A 19,854-nucleotide genomic window follows, 5' to 3' on the forward strand; every position below is an offset into this window, starting at 1 on the left:
GTTTAACATATTGAATACAACATATTAAATACGTTTTTTTGCACTAAACGAGGACTGCATTATGGTCAGTATGAAGAGGACAAATGATTATAGCGAGCAAAACCTGTTTCAATGATCATTTGGGCTCCTGACTGTTGTTTTAAGACACACTTGACGAAAGTGTGAACCTATCCTTTAAGACAGGTGTGGTTCCTAAAGTAGGGGTCACAAGAAAAAATCTGAGGTGACACGAAGACAGAAGACAAAAATCCTGATACACAGTTTTCTGACTTTTTCTAATACTGTTGAGTTTTATCTGTCAAACAAGTATTAAAAATAAATCATCTAACACAGCTCATTATGGAACCTGTGAAAAGGTCGTTCGGCTGTGAAGGGCCACAAAAGGTTGAATCAGTGGCTTTATATTAAGGATAGATTCAATTTTTTTGTGAGTCCATCTTAAAGCAGAAGCCCACATACTGTATATGTTGAAACATTTTTGGTTGCTCTAATTGTTCCTCCCCTCCTTTAAATCAGTTCCAACGGAAGAGACGAGCAACAGAAAATCTACAGTCTTTGTTCTGTGTAACTAATAATTTTAAAGTTGAGCAATGTTTGAGGACAGAGACAAGAGTTATATTAATTAATCAAGTTGAAAAATCCCCTCTATGTTTCACCAGACTGTTTCCTGTTTGCAGTGGGGAGAATTTTGTCCTAAACAGACTTCAAGTTTTGTAGACACCCTTTTGTTTTGTTAACATTTGTCCGCTGAAGCCTCACATCAGCTGTAACTGAATTTGAAAACATTTCTCACCCACGTGTCACGCTGGAATTGAGTAAGAAGTTTCTTCACAGACAGAAAGGATGAATGTTGTTTCAGCGCACGTACAAGCATGTTTTCTTTTTTTTAGACACACTTGGGAAAAAATGTGAACTTGTCCTTTAAGATATTTCATTTCCTCAGTGAATTCGTCCTGTTGACATTTTAAAAACAAACTCCCTTCTCGCTTCTTTCAACACGCATTCAACTTGTCACTGAAGGTTTCAGACTTTTATTGTGATCCATTTGAAAAAAGGTTTTACAAAAGGTAACATTCAATTTTTACACCAATTCTTTAAAAAAAATCACTTAAAATAAGGTTTTGATACATGGAAACAAATTCAACAAAGTTAACTAGGTAATGGCTTCTATAAACAAGGTGAAAATAAGATAATATACATGTAAATGAACGCTACAGACATGAGGACAAACGAAGGAAGGGATTATATTAATTAAAATAAAAAACGGAAAAAAAAAAAACAATGGCGTGATTGTTTTCCTTTTGACATCTGGCCAGAATTACCAACAGAGCGGTTATTGCAAAACTAATCCCACATCATCTGGTGTCCAACTGGAATGTTTGATGACAGAAACGCCCTCGTGGGCTCACTGATTTGTTGCATCCGTTTCTTGGTTTTTCTTCACATGTCAACACTTTTTGCATGTTTTGTCATCCTGCCGCCAACGATAAAGAGCCCTGCAGGAATTCAGGAGGTGCCCACCCCAGAACACCCAGATCAGCGAAGAGACAAACGGAAACACAATGTGAATTTACAACAAAAATATGAAAAGAAAAAAAAAAAAAAAAAAAAAAGACGTGGACAAGCACAGCGGACGGCGTGCTCGTGAGGACAGATGAGACATTCTGTTCAGACTCACCAGATGCTGGAAGAAGTTGCCCTTTTTCAGGGCGGCTTGCATCTATTTTTTTTTTCCTCCCCTCAAGGTGGAAAACACAAACTTCAGATCAGTTTACAGTGGCACTGTTGTCCTACTCTGACCACCAGCTGTTTGAAGCGACGCGGCGTGACATCATCGCCACTGCCCTGTTGGCTGTCGGTGATTGGTCGACAGCTGCTGCTTGTTTATTTAAGAAGAAGTTGGACATTTGGGGAAATGCTCTTTGTTCGCTTTCTTGCAGAGTATTACACATACACGCACACGTCTATGTGTGAAATATGAAGCTGCACCAGGTGTTTGGAGAAATTATGTATAAGAACTTCCTTTTTGAAAGTCTAAAAACGACAATTTAACTTAGTTACCAGGAAATAGTCTGGTATATAACTCCTAAAATTGTTATTTTTACACTTCAGGTTTTGTACAGGTTAAACAAATTAGATATGTGTTCATTAGTCAGCTTTAAAGATGCTAGGTGAAGGCTAGTAGTTTCCCCCACGTTTCCAGTCTGTGTGCTAAGCTAAGTTAGCCGGCTGCTGCTGCTAGCTTCATATTTACTGTACAGACATGAGAGAGGAATCAATCTTCTCATTTAACTCTTAGCAAGAAAGCAAATAAGCTTCCAAAAATGTCAAACTGGTCCTTTAAAAAGAATAATTTTTTTGTTTACGGTGGCAGCATTGCAACAGTTCAGCGCAGATGTGGTGCCACTTCAAACAGAGCGTTCAGTTTTTGTCAGAACTCTCCAAAGACAAAGGTTTAACGTCAAACATCCCAGAGAGGTTCACTACTTCCTTTACGTTCTTCCAAACACAACTCCTCCTCTTCCTCATTATCTCCTCCGTTTCACAAACACATTTATCTCCATTACAGTTACATCATCTGCAAAGCTTAAAGGTTCTATATGTAGGAATCAAATTCCTTCTCTTTAGTGACACCGGTGGCCGTTAAGTGAGCTGCAGCTAGCATCCTGTTGCTCGGAGCGAGACTATTGCAGGTGATGTCTTTCCTTACTTACACTTCTCTATTCTAACAAAACATTTCTAACATGTTTTGCATCATGTTTCTGCAAAGCATCTCTCACTCCCAGTCAGTCAGCTGTGTTGTTGTTGTTGTTGTGAAATGTGTGGTTTGACAGAGGCATCTAGCTGTCTCGTTAGCTGGAGAGCTAATATCTGCAGGGTGTTTCTACTTGGATAGCACCGTTTTTGTTGTGGTAGATGCCGGTCATTTGTTGACAGAGAGAGGCAAGGCATACAGGAGCACGCAAAAAACGTCACATCCTTTGGATTTTCGCGGAAAATCCGGCCCGAGTCCTTCACATAGAAATCAGTCCACAGGCTGATATACCCAACCGGGGAGGGTCTCATTTTTTTGACTTACGTTACAACCTATTCACTCATTGGCAATAAAAACAATGAATTAAGTTGCTTCATAATTCTTACATATAGAACCTTTAAAAAAAACACATGCACCTCCAGCATTTTATACAAGAGTATGATACAAAATAAGGCATTTCATCGTGTTGAGTATTCATGTCGTGTTTTGAGTGTTAATGCATGTTTTCTCCTGTGTGTGTATGTGTGTGTGTGTGTGTGTGTGTAAGTGTAAGAATGTGTTTACGCGTGTGTACATAGCAACCACCTTTTTTAATGTTATTCTTTTTGCCCGCCTATAAAAAGACTGCAAAAAACAAACATAAAGTCATGATAACTCTTACTTAAAATATATATATTTGTCATATATATTTACGTATATATTCATATGTAAAAAACAAAAAAACAAAAAAAAAAAGAGGGAAGAGGGGAAGAGAAAAAGCCCAAGAGGTCCCTGTGATAGGCCGGTTCTCAGAAATCCACCTCACCCCGTCCTCCCCCGCCCCCGCGCTCATTCCATGACCTCACCGGGTGCCACGGTGACCAGCTGCAAAGGGATCTCCTGATTGGCTACGAGGTCGTGGGTGGTGGCGGTCTGGAGGATGAGTGTGGTACCGTCGGCGGTGATGACGGCGTCGGTGGTGGGCGGAGACGTGGAGGAGGGAACGCCGCCTTTTTTATTCTGGTGAGTCTTTATGTGCTTGGCCAGGTGGTCGCTCCTCATGAACCTCTTGGAGCACTCCGTGCACACGAACTTCTTCTCCCCTGCAAGGTCAATGACAGAAACGTCAGAGAGGGAACGGGAACAAGATATTGCAGTACAGGATACATTTTGTCATTTTGTGTTTATGTTAGTTAATCACTCTCTGGTATAAACTCTTGAGTATTAATGTGCTATGAATTCTTACGATTTGTTACCAGTAGTTTTTGATTGTTTCGTTAAAGGGGAGGGCTAGTGTGGGTGGGGTTAAGAGGATGATATGATGTGTGGTTTAGGCTGGAGTGCCTTTGTTTTATTTTTATGATTCCTTCTTCTTCTTTTTATGTTTAACAAGTAATAAAATGTTCAAAAATGTAAAAAGAAAAGAAAATATATATAGTAGAAACAGGATTCTTCACGTATCTTCCAACAAAAAGCAGCAGAATCAGGTGCTTCTCAGTTTAGGACAGCAGATTTCAAAAAACAGAAATGAGTGGAGCACATTGATTAATTTGCAGCCTTTAATTATGCAAACAGACTAACGTTTCGACACAACTGTGTCTGTAGTGTCTTATATTTTAAAAGAAAATATAGGTTTGAGTAATTCAGAACCAGCGTCACTAGCCGTGTTTCTGTTAGATTCGCAAGAGAATTTTAAGCAAAGTTTTGAAATGTCGCAAAAAGGAAAATGTGTTTCATTAAGCTTTTTTGATGCAATCCTTCAAAATGTGCATACAAATAGGTTGATGGAAACACAGCTACTGATAAACAGTTTGTCCACCAGACAGTGCTGACAAGTTTATTTTTAACTCTAGTCTGTTATCATTTAGCTCTGGTGATATCTAGTCATGCAGATAGTTTTGGTTTAATGTGTCTGGATATAACTCTCTCCTAGATTTCTGCCGCCACTCTGATACATATGAGACGGATGGAGTTTTGTTTGTGGGGTTCACAGCTTTGAAATGTGACATTTCAAAATTTAACACCAACTTCTTTCAAGACATAATGCCCCTGTTGGTCTGGTTAATCCACAGAACACAATGTTCAGTTCAGTTTTCATTGGACTTACTTTACCAAAAATTAGTCCTTCTGAAAACTAAAGATAGATACAACTATGTATTTTTTTCCTTTTATGCAGTGTGGGTTTTTTTTTTTGGTAATTTATGTGAACCAGCTCTAAAAATGTGTGAGTGCGCCTGCATATGTGCAACTCTGGAGAATGTTGAAAGACTCAAAAACAAGCTGAAACACAGATTGCATCATTAGCACACTACCCACATATGTTTTTACTCATTTACTGAATTGAGCTCCACTATGGCACAAGGAAAGTGCACCGAGGATTGAGGACATTGTCTGATCAATATACTGTAGGTGTTCCATTATGACAAAGCTTTCCCTGCTCCATCCAACAGAATGTAGAACAATAATATAGCACATAACTAAGATCTACCTTTTTGTAAAAATAGCTCATTAGTGCTTTTTCATATTGACCCTGATACTTAAGACTTAGAACCTAACTAAAGCTTTACTGATAATCATTCAGTCCAGTCAAAGATCATAACAAATACTGATCATGTTTTTCCTGAGCCCGAAACAATGTCTTAGAATTGCTTATTAAATCTGAGGAACAATTATAAAAGCCAAAGCAATTTAATTTATGCAGTTCTTCTCAATTACTTTACTGTCCCTGATGGGGAATTTGTCCTGCAGCCACTTGAAGATACACAAAACATAATAAAATACATGAAAACTTGATAAATAACCAATATGATTCTGGTAAATCAAATAAAATACTCAATTTAGCATCAAATCAAATACTATTGTATATCTATACACAGTCTCATCACCCAAAATAATGAACTCCAGCATGAAAGTATTAGTAGATTCTTCTGCTTACAAACAACATCCAGACTTCACTGTTTATCCATCAAAATGTCAAATCAAAAGGTGAATATTTAGCTTTAAAGCTACTACAACTTTTCCTTTTCTCCTTGCTTTCAAGATGATGTTCATCACCTCCCATCATTCAACACTGTGTGATCAACAGAACAGGCACCAACAGCAGGATACTCTTCCAAAAACATGTTGAAGGTTTGTACTATCAAAGACAAATAACTCTCTCAAACATGGACGCATGTTCCTCATTTACCGCTGATAACTGCAAAGAATACCTTTACTCGCTTGATTTACATATTTTCCCAACAACAAAACGACAGAGCATTGTCTCACCTGTGTGTGTCCTCCGGTGTCTCTGCAGCTCGTCGCTCCTGGTGAACCTCTTGCCGCAGAACATCCAGTTGCAGACAAAAGGTCTCTCTCCGCTGTGCCAGCGCAGGTGAGCTCGGAGATGGGACGTCTTTCCGTAAACCTTCCCGCAGCCGGCGATGTGACAGATGTGCTGCTTCTTTTTCCCCATGCCTGACCCTCTGTGAAGCGCAGGAGAAAGTGAGGAATGAGAAGGACACACAAAAATACAGCGGGTGATTTCTTGTTTTTCCGTTTTAAGAAAAGTGGAAGAGTCAGGCTAAAAAAAGAAGGTGAAAGGCAGATTTGCATATCAATGGCCTACAAAGTTGAATAAAAGAATACAAAGCCAAAAAAACCAAACAAAATGGAAATCAAGGTTTTGTAATGCTACACGAATGAAGGTTTAAGTGCAGTTTAACAGCTTAAGTACAGAAATGTTAAGTTGTTTAAAACAGATTATCTCCAGTTAATATAGCCGGCCGGGTTCTGAAACTATAAACCAGCAATAAAAGACGATCAAACTTCAGACATCAAGTGATAAGAGCAGCAGTTGAAATGAACAACATCTGGGTGTTAAATCCTGCACAATATGGTGGAGATATAATTTATTATTAATGTAATTAAGTATGTATAATCAAGTCTTAGAACGTAATTCAGCTTTCTGGCTTTTAAGTAGCTCACCTTCCTCCGGACTCTTTGCAGTTGGGGCAGGTGCAGGCTACTCTGCGGAGCCTCTTGCCTTCACCGCTCGGCGTCTCCATGTCGTCTTCTCCCATCTGAACCCGCAGGTTGTTCAGGTCGCTGGCATTCAGCGTTGAGTCTTCCCTCAATTGCCACTCCTCAGAGTCCGGCTCCTCCTTTATCTGGATACCTGAATCAGGGAGATGATTATTAACAAGTTATATTTAAACATTTGCATATTCAGAATAATGCGTGTGGATGTAAAATGTGCACGTGACCCGTACCAGCTGGACTGCTTGCGTCGTCCCCCTGCGTGTACTGAACTCCAGCTTGTGTTACGGAGTTCACCGTTACCGTCTGGAGGTTGGGTAGGCTGACCTGGCCTGTCTGGCCCAGAGGGAGGGCCTGGACCGGGGCTAAGGTCAGCTGCTGGGCCTGGCCCTGCCCTTGGGGCAACTGGAGGCCCTGGAGTGACTGGACACCCTGAACCTAGAGAGAGAAATACACGACATGATACTTAAATAATGCTCTGACACTTTTCTGTTTTGAAAACTCAACACACACACACTTCTTTTTAGCTTACCTGGAAAGTCTGCCACTGGATCTGTCCTGTAGCGGTGACAGTTTGGGCCTGGATGAGGAAGGTCCCCGGGTTGACCAGCTGTACGCTCTGTAGAGTCTGACCTGCTGCTGCATTCATGTCCTGGCCCTGAGCCACCTGGGCTACCTGGGCCTGACTGTCCCCAGACAGCTGCAGGATGGGCTGCGAGATAGTGGTAGCATTAGAGGATGACACCTGCAGAGCAGAAGAACAACAAAATAAGTTAGAACAGAACAGGCAGAGTGAGAAAGTAGCATTCACGTCATATTACACTCACATACTACACTCCGCTGCGGCCTTAAAGCAGTGGTTCTCAAAGTTTTTGGCTTAGACCCTTCATCGCTCGGGCTCGGTATTGTTCGAAATTTTTAGATACCTGTGTTTTGGTATCAAATCAATATTTTTTTGTTACATTACTGTCAGGAATATAATCATGTTTTCCCTTTTTATAAAATTTAACTAAAGCAGCCAAACTTCTTATCTATTAAGTGTTGTCTAAACATAATCAGTCTTGCTATGACATGCCTAGATTATACTGCTTAAAATCAGACAAAAATTACATTTAAATTAGGGATATCTGATCAAAGAATAAGCAAACAAGATTACAAATTTGACCAGACGCCAGATACCAGCATATCACCAATTATGAGCTCAGTGTCGACTCAAGATTGATATTTTTTTTCCTTCTCAGATTGTTTAATTTGAAAGATTTTAGAGGCTGTAAGAGGTTAAAGTAACCAGCATCTCACAAGAAGAAAAAGCAAAGAAAAAATTAACAAGATTTTGTGAAATATACATTTTTCACTTGTATGTTTAATCATCTAGTGAGATCAGATTCATCTTGAAACCTCTTCCTGACCTCCCAAGTTGGAAACCAAGCTGCCTTAAAGGCCACAGGCCTGACAAACACGTCACATGACAGCGTTAAAGGTTTGCATTCTGACCTGGATTTGCTGCAGGTGGTTGTGGGAGTTGTAGTTTTCTGAGGAGGGGTCGGACACGCCTGCAGACACTGCAGTGGCTTGGGTCAGAACCCCCGTGCCGTCGATGGTCTCGGGAAGATGGGAGGAGTTGGAGGAAGAAGTGGTGGTTGGCACGTAGAGTTCTTGATTGCTGCTGGCGTCGCTTACTGTCACCAGCTGCTGTTTGCTGGCGTCCTGACTCTGACTCTCCAGTGTCTGACCGCTCATGATCAGCTGACCTTCCGGTGTCACCCCTGTTGCGATGGGGACCGTCTGCGCTCCCGTCAACCCGAGCGACTCCAGATCCACACTGTTTATGGGGACGAATGTTATGTTGCTGGGCAGCCCTACAGGTACTGTGCCGGTGTATGCTGAACCCCCACCCAGCGGGACGCCTTGAATCGACTGCACTTGCCCCACCTGCGTCAGGAGGTCTGTGGTCGTTGTCGTGGCACAGCTGATGCCGATGCTGCCCTGGCCACTGTCTTGAAGGAGCTGGATCTGCCCCGTGCCATCATCCAACCCCTGTGTCGAGAATCCTGCAAGTGTTCCATCCGCGTTTTGGATTTGAGGGATAACCTGGAAGACGAGGACGATAGCTTTCATGAAGATCACCACCTGTGCACAACAGCTACTGCTTCTTAAACATGTTTTTTGTCTCCTTTTACCTGATACTGAATGCCTGACACGCCGTTGGCCGCGGCTTCATTCCCCGACGCTGTAACGTAGATGGGCTGGCTGGGAAGACTCCCAATAGGAAGCACGTACTGCCCGTTGGACGTGACGATCCCCGAGTTTGGAATGTGAACGACTCCTTGATCTTCCTTCCCAGTGGAGACAGGAGTTAACACCTCCCATCGGTCTGAACCCGTCAGCTGTATGGCCGACATATCTGTTGTCTTGGGGGTAAATTGCACAATCAGATTAGCGAGGATGGATCACATTTCTATGATTCATCTTAAATTTTGATGAGATTAAAAAAAAAATGGAAAAGGGAATCAGTCTTGGCTTTTGTGTTGAAATCAGTTATCAAGTCAGAGACTGTGGCTGATATATCAAACACAGTAAATCAAAGATCATGCAGGCTTTGTACTGATGCAGAGAATAGCTGATGGAAGAGCCAGAAGCTAGATGCAACCACCAACACACAGAGTGGAGATAACAGGCTCCAGAGCAGGGTGTGGGGGATGGGTGGCTATTACAGCACAATTGAACGCTACTGTTTTGATTATGGACGCTTTCCCTGCCATATTATCACACCCCCTGCATCCTCCCAGCCCAAGGTACACCGGCTATCTTCCAGCGAGCCGACCCAAGTGACTGCCTTCAGTGTCCTACCCACTATGGGCGGGTTTTACAGGGGTAAAGTGGGTGGCCGTTATTGAGGGGAACACAGGAAGTGTACGGCTTTCACCCCATGCCATCAAAATTTTAAAACGTGTGAACTTCATGCTCTCTAAAAACACAACCAGCAATCGGAAAGCGAGCGAGAAAGACGAGCTAGAAAATGTCGGATACCTGTGTTTCCGCTGCGCCGCCGGGTTGCAGAAACTCGCTTTGACTGCTGTCCACGTCCGCGGACGCCATTTCTCCTTGTTTCAGAGGCTGCTCTGGCGCTAGCAGGGAGAGAAGGGGAAACTCAGCAAAACTCTGTAATCTTCAACTCCTGCCTGCCAGAAAATCCCGCAAAGCATCCCCACTCTCCAGTCCGAAAGGAGCTGACTGCGAAATTCAACTTTGCAGCGGGGAATCTGGGGCGATTTCGGCCCAGATCGACTGTTTACTTTGTCAACTCCGCGGCTAGCCAGCTAGCTCAGTCAGCTAACCATGTCTAGCTAGTTAGCAACAGAGCAAAAGATAAAAAAAAGACGCAGCTTGCCTCGCTGCAGGCTGCACAAACTCACCGATTAGTTGCACGCTTCGATGCGCTACGTCTTTACGTAGCAGTCATAGCGTGAATGGTAGTAACCGGGAGGATTATCTGATCAACTAAACTCCGAACATGATTATTTTATCAAAGGCGGGCTAGTGTTGATCGGTGAATTCGGGTCGATTTTTTTCTATTTTGATTGACGGTGCGGGAAACACAAAAAGGTGGGACTAACAGGCTGGACCGTCCAATTTGCATCACATTACAGGACGTCCCGCCTTTCTTCTCTAACGCGATTGGCTAAGCAGACGATCTACTGAGACTTGATTGGCCAACCGCGATGTCAGTCTTTTTCTCTTTTTTTTAAATGGGACGTGTGTTTCCTGTTTGTTGTTGGAATGCAGTTGTTGAATTCTCAACAGAGAAACCAGGAAAACGGTGGCGTTTTTGTCGAAATTATACACTTTATTCTATCATTTAATGTAAAATAAAGTTATTTATTTTACACACTTGTTTTTTGTTTTAATAAAGTGTGTTTTCTTTCCCCTCATAACACAGCTGTAGACGAACAACGGCTAAAAGTTTTCGTTACTTACTGCAAATCGTCATCTGGCCTCCATTATCATAACCAGGCAGTTTTCAGTAAATAATACAGCATATAATGCCTAAAGTGAAAAATAATTAACCAAACCTTTGCTTGCAAATCTCACACACGCAAAATTTACTTCACATGATCTTCACAAAGAGAAAACATCTGATGTCACCTCTGTATAGAATATAATGTATGCCACAATAACATATATGTTAAAGGATAGGTTCACAGTTTTTTCAAGTGTGTCTTAAAACAACAGTGAGATGCCCATATGAACACTGAAAGGGGTTTTCCTCACTGTAATCATTCCTCCTGTTCATACTGGCTATTAAAAGACCCCCTTCAAATGTGCTTTCAATGTAAGTGATGGGGCCCAAAATCCACAGTATGTCCACAGTCATTTTGTGCAAAAATGCATTGAAGCTTATATGAGGCTTCAGCAGTCTGAGTTAGTCATATCAAGTGAATATCTGCCTGTCTTTTAGCAAAAAAATTCCCTCTTTGTGTTTCCTCAGACAGTGTTTCCCTGTTGAGCTGCAGTGGTAGTAACAAGAGGGACTTTAGCACTAAAAAGACTGTAACATTGAAAGATATCTACTTGATTTGACTAATTTGGACGACTGAAGCTTCATATTAGGTTCAGATAAACTTTTAAATACATTTTTGCACAGAAGGAGTCTGTGTCTGAAGGATTTTGGCCCCCATCACTTACACTGTAAGTACATTATGAAGGCATTTTCTAATGGCCAATATTCATTTGGGCACCTGACTGTTGTTATAAGACAGACTTGAAAAATTGTGAACCTATCCTTTAACAATTACAAATGAACATTTACAAAGGCCAACCACCTCCACTTATGGTCCACGTAATGCTTATCTTGGACCTTTTGACTGTATCACGTTTATATCAACAGATGAAGTTTGTTCAATGACAATGTGAAACAACTGAAAGCTCCAACAGGCCATGCGATGCCGTGCCAAGAGTGGAAATTGCTTTATCAACTGATGTTTTAGCAACAGAATTAACTGTCAAGCAAAACATTCAAATGTTTCCATTTTTTTTAAAGATGATCATTCATTATTTGGTCCACATTGAAAACATGATGTGATATGATTAATCATCCTGTACGGAGCTTTAAGGGTCACTGGAGAGATTCTGACTTTTACAGTATTTATTATCAATTGATAACTTGATGCATTTACAATAAAGCTACTATAGATTAAAATAATCAGAAAATGAGCTAAATTAAAATTAAAATGACCACAAAGTGTAAAATGTAAATGTTAAAGCAGGAAACAAATGTTGAGATTGAAAGTTCATCAATATTACCTCAAGGTCCGTAGATGTTGTTTTGATAATATCACATGATCTTCCTCAGCAGGTGGAGTTGCAGGTTGTCATGGACACACCTCTCATCCATAATGGCTTATTAATTGATTATAATTACAGTGTAAAAAATTGTAATTATCCCAGTGGCACACTCCAAATTCCATATTTCTGCATATTTTCTCATACCCTAATGTTACTTTAGTGTGAAATGAGGAAAATGTAGGAATACACAGAGATGACAGAGGTTTGTCTCCTTTTATTGACACATGCATACTGATGAGCGTGACATTTATTAGATTCTGGCTCCCTTATAGTAGCATATTTAACATATTGTACCTCATTCCTCAAAAACTCATTCTGGTTCATTAAGAGGGCAGGATTTCTACGTCCACAATTTGGCAAAATGTATGGTTATGTGATGGTAAGTAGTCTCGAAAGGAATGACATTCACACTGTGGAGGCATTGAGGAAGAGGCGAAGATGCAGTTTGAAGCTCTACAGTCCAGACGATCCAGAGCAAACCATAATTTTTCAGATTCACAATGAAGCATTGTCTTATTACGCAGGGTGGAGTTCATAACGTGAAGAAGAGTCATGTTTTTTTTTTTTTAACCAGCCCACACAAAGTCAATAAAAGCAGTGTGTATAACAACATTCTCTGTTGAGGTGTCTGATCAGGCACTGGCGAGGATGCCTGCTTTGCTCTTTCTAAAAATAACAATATCCCTCCTGCTCAGAATGCAGCTTTCCTGCCCTGAGGCGCAACACTGAGTGACGGCTTTCAATCTCTCTCAAATGTTCATACACTGACAAGTCAAAATGTTTTTGGACAACATATATTTTTAATTTTTTGGTTAAATCTTAAGCAGTGTAATTAGAACTTTACTTTGGATACCATAAAAATAAAGCTTAATTAAGGAAAATGTGTAAATGCACTGAGAAATGTTTTTTTTATTCTAAGGAAAGACCTAAAAGTAACTCAAGACGGACTCAATTTTGATGACTAATTAAGCACCTGTAGCACACATACTGTAATTACTAAAGTTACCACTGTTCTCCTGTATTTCAATTACAGAGGTTAGTTAATGATCCAGTACAACTGCCTCCAGTACAGCCCTAATTACAAGTCTTGTTAGAACTAGAGTACTTGCAAATTAATCAGCAGTTATCACAGAGGAAATCATCAACTCATGGCTGAGGCTGAAGCTCTAATTTCTCAGAGAAATTTTATAGATTGTCTTACCAAGAATTTTTGTGCATTTGTGACTTAAATGATCAAAAAGCTCCGATTAAAATAGGCCTGATTAAAACTGTGCTAACATGAGTTACAAAAGAATATGCAATTTGCGGTCTGTAACAGTTTCCTGATTAGATCATTCCCAATAAAATTAAAAAAAAAAATCTATTTTTTTTTCTTTCTGGAGGCAATGACTGCTAGAATATAGTGTTCAAAAACATTTGACTTTCAGTGCAGTTTGTGCCCTTTGAACTTTTGCTTAAAATATTACAGATGGGAATGTACAGAAATGTTATTATTATGTAATCATCTTAATAGATTCTGGTCCAAGCCCGGGAGGCCAGTTGAGTAAATACTTCTGGCCGAGGGGGCAGCGAGTTGTTCCTCTGAATTCAAGAGAGAGGTATAAAAACCAGCAGACAATGTAGCTCTCAGGGGCCCTGACAAAAAAATGTATTCTGAGATCTCCCTCTGGTGACTGTGTGGTCTCATTATTTCTTTTTGGGTGCATTGGGTGTGTTGAATTTGAAAAAGATAATATCCCCATCCTCCACGACGTAGTTCCTGCCCTGTTGCCTGTATTTACCAGCAGCCTGCAAAAGAGGAAATTAACGTTTAAAAAATATTGTATTAAGTGACATTTTTCAGTGTCAACAAAGTTATTGACAGAAACTCAACAGCAGAGTAACCTGAGTTTATAATTGCGCTATAAACAAACACACACCTTGACTGCATTTTCACTGCCTTCCTCTTTGAAGTCATTGAACTTCATCACCTCGGCCATGATGAAGCCTTTTTCAAAGTCAGTGTGGATCTTTCCTGCAGCTCCTGGAGCCCTGGTGCCTTTCTGTTGGAGCACAACAAAAACAAAATGACAAACTGCCTCCTTTAAGAATTTTATCATAGATAGGGATATGTTTCATAGATTATTTCATTATACTATCTCAATATACTGCCCTGGATAATAATGGTATCAAAAAACAGGCAACTCTATGAGCAACTCAGGCAAAAAGAACAGACCCATTCTCTTTAACTATGCTCTGCATTTCAGATTGACTGAATTTAGGAGACAACTATGATGAAAGGAGCTTAGTACAGTGGCTCTTAAGGACAAAATGCATACAAGAGCAAAAACATTACATACTAAAAACAAGAGTAAAAAAAAAACAACAACTTCAAATCAATAAACTCAATTGAGTTCAATTACAAGCAGTGGAAGCACAACAGTGAGCAAATCAGTGACCCACACCTCTAACTTATTCAGTGATTCAAATAGTGTATTGTGAAAATGAAATGGCAATTCAGCCTAGTTATCAGGCTAAAAAGATCTAAATCCAGAAATACTGCAAATACCAAAACAAATACAAAAGTAAAAATCACAAACATTAAGAGAAATATTCTTCAAATCCAAAAAGATGCACATTTGGAGCACATTTCTCAGTCGCTGTCACATTTCAGGCCCATTATGTGCAGTAAAATACTCAAATATTTGCAAATTTCAAAAAGTCAGATTAGTAAATTGCCAGAAAGAGAGAAAACATTAAACGATACAAAAAATTATTTGTTGAAATAGATGTTAAATTCACTTTAAATTACAAGTTTGAAACGACAGTGTCTAGAGTTTTGAAATAAAGTCTTTAGTTCAGCATCCTATCAGGAGTTACTGATTCATTTTGAGGAAAGTCAGTCATATTACTCACCCTGATGGTCCAAGCTCGCACCTCATCTGGTCCCGCTGTGAAGAAGTATTCCAGCTGTAGAGCTGCATAGCCGGTCTTTATTATTTTGGTCAGAACACTAAAAACACACAGAGACGTTCACTTGATCAGCTGTGATGGAGAGGTTCAAACATTCAATGATTGAAGCCCCAAAACTGGAATTTATTTGAACAAGTACAGTTAATTATTTTAATAATAATTCAGGAGGATTTGCGCCTTCCTTACGGCCGAAATACAAAGGGCATGGATGCGGCGTGACACGTCAGCACGATTGAAATAAATACCTCATTGTACCAGAGGCAATGTGACACAGCAGTGCAACCTTTTTACATTGCGTATCAAAATAATCAATCAAGTCAATGTGTATCCATCATCCTGTAGTTAATACGATCTATTTAATTAATTAAGTACCAGTTATTATAGCATACGCTTCCAAGCCTTGCATAACCAACTGCATTATCAGTTGGCAACACTCAACGGCTAACACGCAACCACACGCTACACAGTAGCAAGTAAAAAAACCCTGCTCTGCCCCACCTATATGACGTCCATGCTTCATGTATTTCAGCCGTCACACAACAGTGTAAACATTATTTATTTATTCAACACGACTTGACACAAAAGGTCTTTTTCGCTGTAGACACTTGGGCCTGCGGTTATCCTCCTATGACAAGTCAAAATGTCTGATGTGAAAAGGGCTCGATGACTTGTTCAATTGACTCAAAATAATATGACTCTGAATAATATTCACCTGTCAACAAACTATAATTAACAATCTCGTTATATTGACTGTGAGGTCAAACAGTTAGCTGTCGCTTCACTCCAGTTAGATCAAGATAATCTAAAGAACTTTAGAGCTGAAACAATTAGATGATTAATAATCAATTAGACAATCAACAGAAAATGTTGATCTCTTCTTCAGTTTCATTCTTGAATGTAGAGATTTCTTGCCTTTATGTTGTTGTAATTTGGACATCTTTGTATTTTGGACTTTTGATCAGACCGTCAGACAAAACAACTAATGTGATGACATCATCTCTGGGCTGTGGGAAATGATGAAAAGGCATTTTTCACCATTGTGTGACATTATATATCGATTGAATGTTTAATCATAAAAACAATTAAAAGGTTAGTCAACTGATACAGTAATCATTAGTTGCAGCTCTACTTGGCATCTAAACGGCTTCTTGTCACACCGTGTGTGTACTGTTTGTCTCACCTCTGTGTCTTCTGTTCCTCGCAGTACTTTTTCAACTCCTCCTCCTCCATGTCCTGCAGTTTAGCCTCAACTGCTCCACTCAGGGGAATGACCAGAGCACCGGGGTCGTGGGCATCTACCCACTCCTTGATTTTCGCCAACCTGTGGAGAACAAGTTATTCTGAATGCTAAAAGACAGCTAAAATACATAAATAAATAAAAAGGACATCAACACACACACACACACACACACACACACACACACACACAGGGCACATGTAGATGAACATACCATTTGTTCTTTTTTCTGATGTAATCCTTCTCTGAGAGGTTAACCAGGTAGATCATGGGCTTCGATGTCAGAAACAGGTATTTGTTCAACACCTCAATCTGTAAAGACATTAAAATTTTTTTTAAAAATGGCAAAGATTAAAAACAAAATGACAATACACAGATTTTTATCATATATATATGAGAATACATCTCCACATTCTACTGATCCATACAGCAGCCAAGTAATAAATAACTGTACAAATATTTGACCAAACACTTACTGACACACTTGTACAGCACAACCAGATTACACAAAAACACATCATACCTCTTTGTCATTCCAGTCATGGTAAAATCGGATGTGTTTCTTCTCGTCCACTATCCAGTTCTTTACCTTCAGCATGATATCCTGAAGCAGGGAGCAGCAGGTTAGGTGGTGTATACAGACTGATTACACATGATGATCTTCCATCTCCTCCAATAGCAACACATACATAAAACATGCTTTACTCACATATTCAGGTTTGAGTTTCTTGTCACCTCCTCTGACTGCGGTTTTCTCCAGTTTGTCGATGATTGGACCGACCATTTCCTCATCCTTTAGTCGCAGCTCCTCGTGGATGATCTCGATGTCCCTCACCGGGTCAACATTACCCTCCACGTGGATGATATCCTCGTCATCAAACGCACCTAAAACACACAATATTTGACAGATGTAGTCTGCCTGTTGAGTTTATTCACACATGTTTAAATCTAAGGGCCCGGCCTTTAAAAAAGACAACTATATGTTATTTCTAAACCCTTAACTGTTCAGTCAGTATTTATGATCATGCAGGTCTTTCCTAAAACTTTAAAAGTGGAGTACTAATATTAGTAATTAGTAATCCTACACTGTTCAAAAGGCGATGAATTTTGAAGACCCTCCAAGACTATCAAATGAGGTTGTGCATCCAAACTCCATATTGGTCTGAAAATTTCATTTAGCTTTACAGCCTCTCATTTTACATGCAATGTTGGTCACAAATGTAAAGATTTTTACTCTAAAATAACACAATGCAGAGTTTCAGTACCAATACCAAAATGATTCTTTTATGTCTTCCTTTGATGTAAACACTTAAATGTCTAAAATTGACAACAAATGTATTAAATTCAGAAACGATCTATCTATATCTATATACTAAGCAAAATTACAAATCTGACCAGACATTTGATGCCCGCTTTTGGCACTTAACAGCTTGATACTTGGCATTACAGACACATATTGGTCAGTACTATAAAAGTATTGAGGTTAGATACCCAGCTCTAGGGCAGTTTGGTGCATATTCACAGGAACTGACCATGTTGTCCTGTCTGGGCCATGAGCATAAATCCTTTAGTCTTGTTCCCCTTTAAGACATGTAGAAGTGGCACTAACTCGCCCTCTTAACACCTGTCCACTCTACTCAGTTGTTACTACACAGCAGCTGCATGCACAACTCACGAGTCATGTGGAAGATGCCATCGCAGGCACTGATGTGGGAGAGGAAGGCGTTTCCAAGTCCCTGTCCTGAGTGAGCTCCCTTCACCAGACCAGCAATGTCCACAACGTTTAGAAAAGCAGGAACCTTACTGAAGGAGACAAAACAGCCAGACCAGAAAGGGGGTCATCAATGAGACAGAGGGAAATATAACACAGGAAGAGCTGCAATGATTAGATGATTGACTGGTTAGTCAACTGACAAAAAAATTAACCGGCATCTATTTTTATAATTGCATAATCATTTAAAGTGGCAATCTCGAAGATCTTTGTTTCGTCCTCTCTGGCAGCACCGTATGGCATTAAGCGATAACTGCAGGTGTGTTTTTGGACCTCACTTGACCTCACTCCCAGAGATCCAAACCATATTGCTGCTGTGTGACGTCACGCTAGCACAAGCGAATTGAAGAGTGAGTCTGTTGCGTTAGGTCCATCTACCCTCTCTGGTGGATCAACCACTACATGATAGAAATTGCGTCACAAACTGCGCTGCTTGTGATTTGAATGCATGGCGGGAAAGTCGCCACCAACACCTGGTTCGTAGTAATCATAATACTGCAAATGCAAGAGCTTTCATCAGCGGGCCATAGGCTCAATCACCGATGTGTTACTGCATTCAGCAATAGATAGTGACTTAACAGATGTTTGTTTAAATGAAAATCTTCGATATTGTAACTTTAAGCAAAAGTACCAGACGTTTGTCGGTTCCAACTTCTCAGATGTCAGGATCTAATGCTTCTCTTTGTCATACATGATAGTAAAGTAAATATCCTTGGGTTTTGGACGGTTGGTTAGACATAACAAGACACCTGAATATGCCACTTTGGGCTGTGGGAAAATATAATGGGCATTTTTCAGTATTTTCTGGCATTTTATGAACAAAAATCTTAACCAATTAATTGAGAAAATAATCATCAGGCTAATCAATAATAAAAATAATTGTTAATTGTATTTCTAAACACAGACAGACTCATAACACGCACCTGGCTGGTTTATGGTACTGACAGAGGAAATCAAAGCGCTCATCAGGGACAGGTACTCTGCTCTCATTTGGGTCGATTGTGCAGAACGGGAAGTTCTCTGCAGCTGCTTGGCTTTTGGTCAACACATTGAAAAAAGTGGATTTCCTACAATGAAGAGTCAGACAAGGGTCAGTAGGAGGGCAGCTTCAAATGGTGATGTGATGACCCCACAGTAGTTAATTTACTCATATCATAAACATCACTTATAACATGTACGTACCCAACATTAGGTAATCCCACAATGCCAATTTTCAGAGAGGTTCCAAATCGTCCAATTAATGGAATTTGTTTCGGGGCTTCTCCCTTCTTTGGGGGCATCTGCAAGAGTTACAAGAAGTTGGATACACCGTGACACCCACATCAAAATATTTCACTGACGCCAACATTTCAGCCCTGGTCAAGCAGCACTATGTAGCTCCATCCTATTGAGTCAGCTCCACTGAAAACGTGTTTACGCAGCTTCAGTCATATGCTCATTCAAACACAGCATGCTAACGTTAGCTAGTGGCTAACTGAAACTACTCCTAGCTACCTGTTAGCCAGAATATCCGACTCAGCTAATACTACTATCTGCATTCTCCACTAGTTAAAAGGAGCCCGAAAGCTATTAAACCGGGAATCCTCCTCATTTAGTACCTTTATTTCTGTTCTTCGCCTGTGGGCTACGTGGTGTACACTCCTGGTATCTGCTCACACCGGCCGCTCCAGTGGAAAGGCAAGTTGGAGAGCATAGCGGAAGTGTTTTGACGTGAGGGGTCTCTGATTGGTCGGACGACGAGATGAAAATGTACGTCACAAGTGTACGAAGTGGCATTAAATTAAATATTTACGGTTA

At 40.3% G+C, this 19,854-nt stretch overlaps 2 protein-coding genes across 4 annotated transcripts; both read right to left on the bottom strand.

Moving 5' to 3' along the window:
• Positions 1-2,292: 2,292 nt before the first annotated feature.
• Positions 2,293-10,561, bottom strand: LOC121880706 (transcription factor Sp3-like). 3 transcript variants are annotated; one of them, XM_042388161.1, is made up of 9 exons: positions 10,168-10,561; positions 9,782-9,879; positions 8,932-9,162; positions 8,246-8,842; positions 7,284-7,496; positions 6,985-7,189; positions 6,701-6,890; positions 6,002-6,198; positions 2,293-3,837 (listed from the first exon to the last, which is right to left on the bottom strand). In XM_042388161.1, exons 2-9 carry the CDS (start codon positions 9,848-9,850, stop codon positions 3,584-3,586), a joined length of 1,956 nt encoding a protein of 651 aa, XP_042244095.1. In that variant the 5' UTR covers positions 9,851-9,879; positions 10,168-10,561; the 3' UTR covers positions 2,293-3,583. The 3 variants fall into 3 exon arrangements, with proteins under 3 accessions (XP_042244095.1, XP_042244097.1, XP_042244096.1); XM_042388163.1 differs by lacking the exon at positions 9,782-9,879 and having other exon boundaries at positions 10,168-10,560; XM_042388162.1 differs by lacking the exon at positions 10,168-10,561 and having other exon boundaries at positions 9,782-10,161.
• Positions 10,562-12,291: 1,730 nt separating this feature from the next.
• Positions 12,292-19,766, bottom strand: LOC121880707 (obg-like ATPase 1). Its single transcript, XM_042388165.1, has 11 exons — positions 19,656-19,766; positions 19,240-19,337; positions 18,981-19,124; positions 17,962-18,089; positions 16,996-17,171; positions 16,810-16,890; positions 16,501-16,598; positions 16,230-16,370; positions 14,993-15,089; positions 14,017-14,139; positions 12,292-13,885 (listed from the first exon to the last, which is right to left on the bottom strand). The coding sequence occupies exons 2-11, from the start codon at positions 19,335-19,337 to the stop codon at positions 13,784-13,786; spliced, it is 1,188 nt and encodes a 395-aa protein (XP_042244099.1). The 5' UTR covers positions 19,656-19,766; the 3' UTR covers positions 12,292-13,783.
• Positions 19,767-19,854: the final 88 nt, after the last annotated feature.

This window comes from Thunnus maccoyii, chromosome 16 (assembly GCF_910596095.1).
Source record: "Thunnus maccoyii chromosome 16, fThuMac1.1, whole genome shotgun sequence".
Classification (NCBI taxonomy): Eukaryota; Metazoa; Chordata; class Actinopteri; order Scombriformes; family Scombridae; genus Thunnus; species Thunnus maccoyii.

Bases quoted from the DNA above. Each gene is read 5' to 3' on its own strand.
- LOC121880706 (XM_042388161.1), bottom strand. From the start codon at position 9,850: ATGGCGTCCGCGGACGTGGACAGCAGTCAAAGCGAGTTTCTGCAACCC. The intron at 7,497-8,245 runs GTCAGAATGCAA...TCTGCTCTGCAG, and splicing joins ACCACCTGCAGCAAATCCAG to GTGTCATCCTCTAATGCTAC. The intron at 3,838-6,001 runs GTGAGACAATGC...TTGACCTTGCAG, and splicing joins ACACCGGAGGACACACACAG to GGGAGAAGAAGTTCGTGTGC.
- LOC121880707 (XM_042388165.1), bottom strand. From the start codon at position 19,337: ATGCCCCCAAAGAAGGGAGAAGCCCCGAAACAAATTCCATTAATTGGA. The intron at 18,090-18,980 runs GTGCGTGTTATG...TGTCTCCTTCAG, and splicing joins CAGTACCATAAACCAGCCAG to TAAGGTTCCTGCTTTTCTAA. The intron at 16,371-16,500 runs GTATGTTCATCT...TGTTCTCCACAG, and splicing joins ATCAGAAAAAAGAACAAATG to GTTGGCGAAAATCAAGGAGT.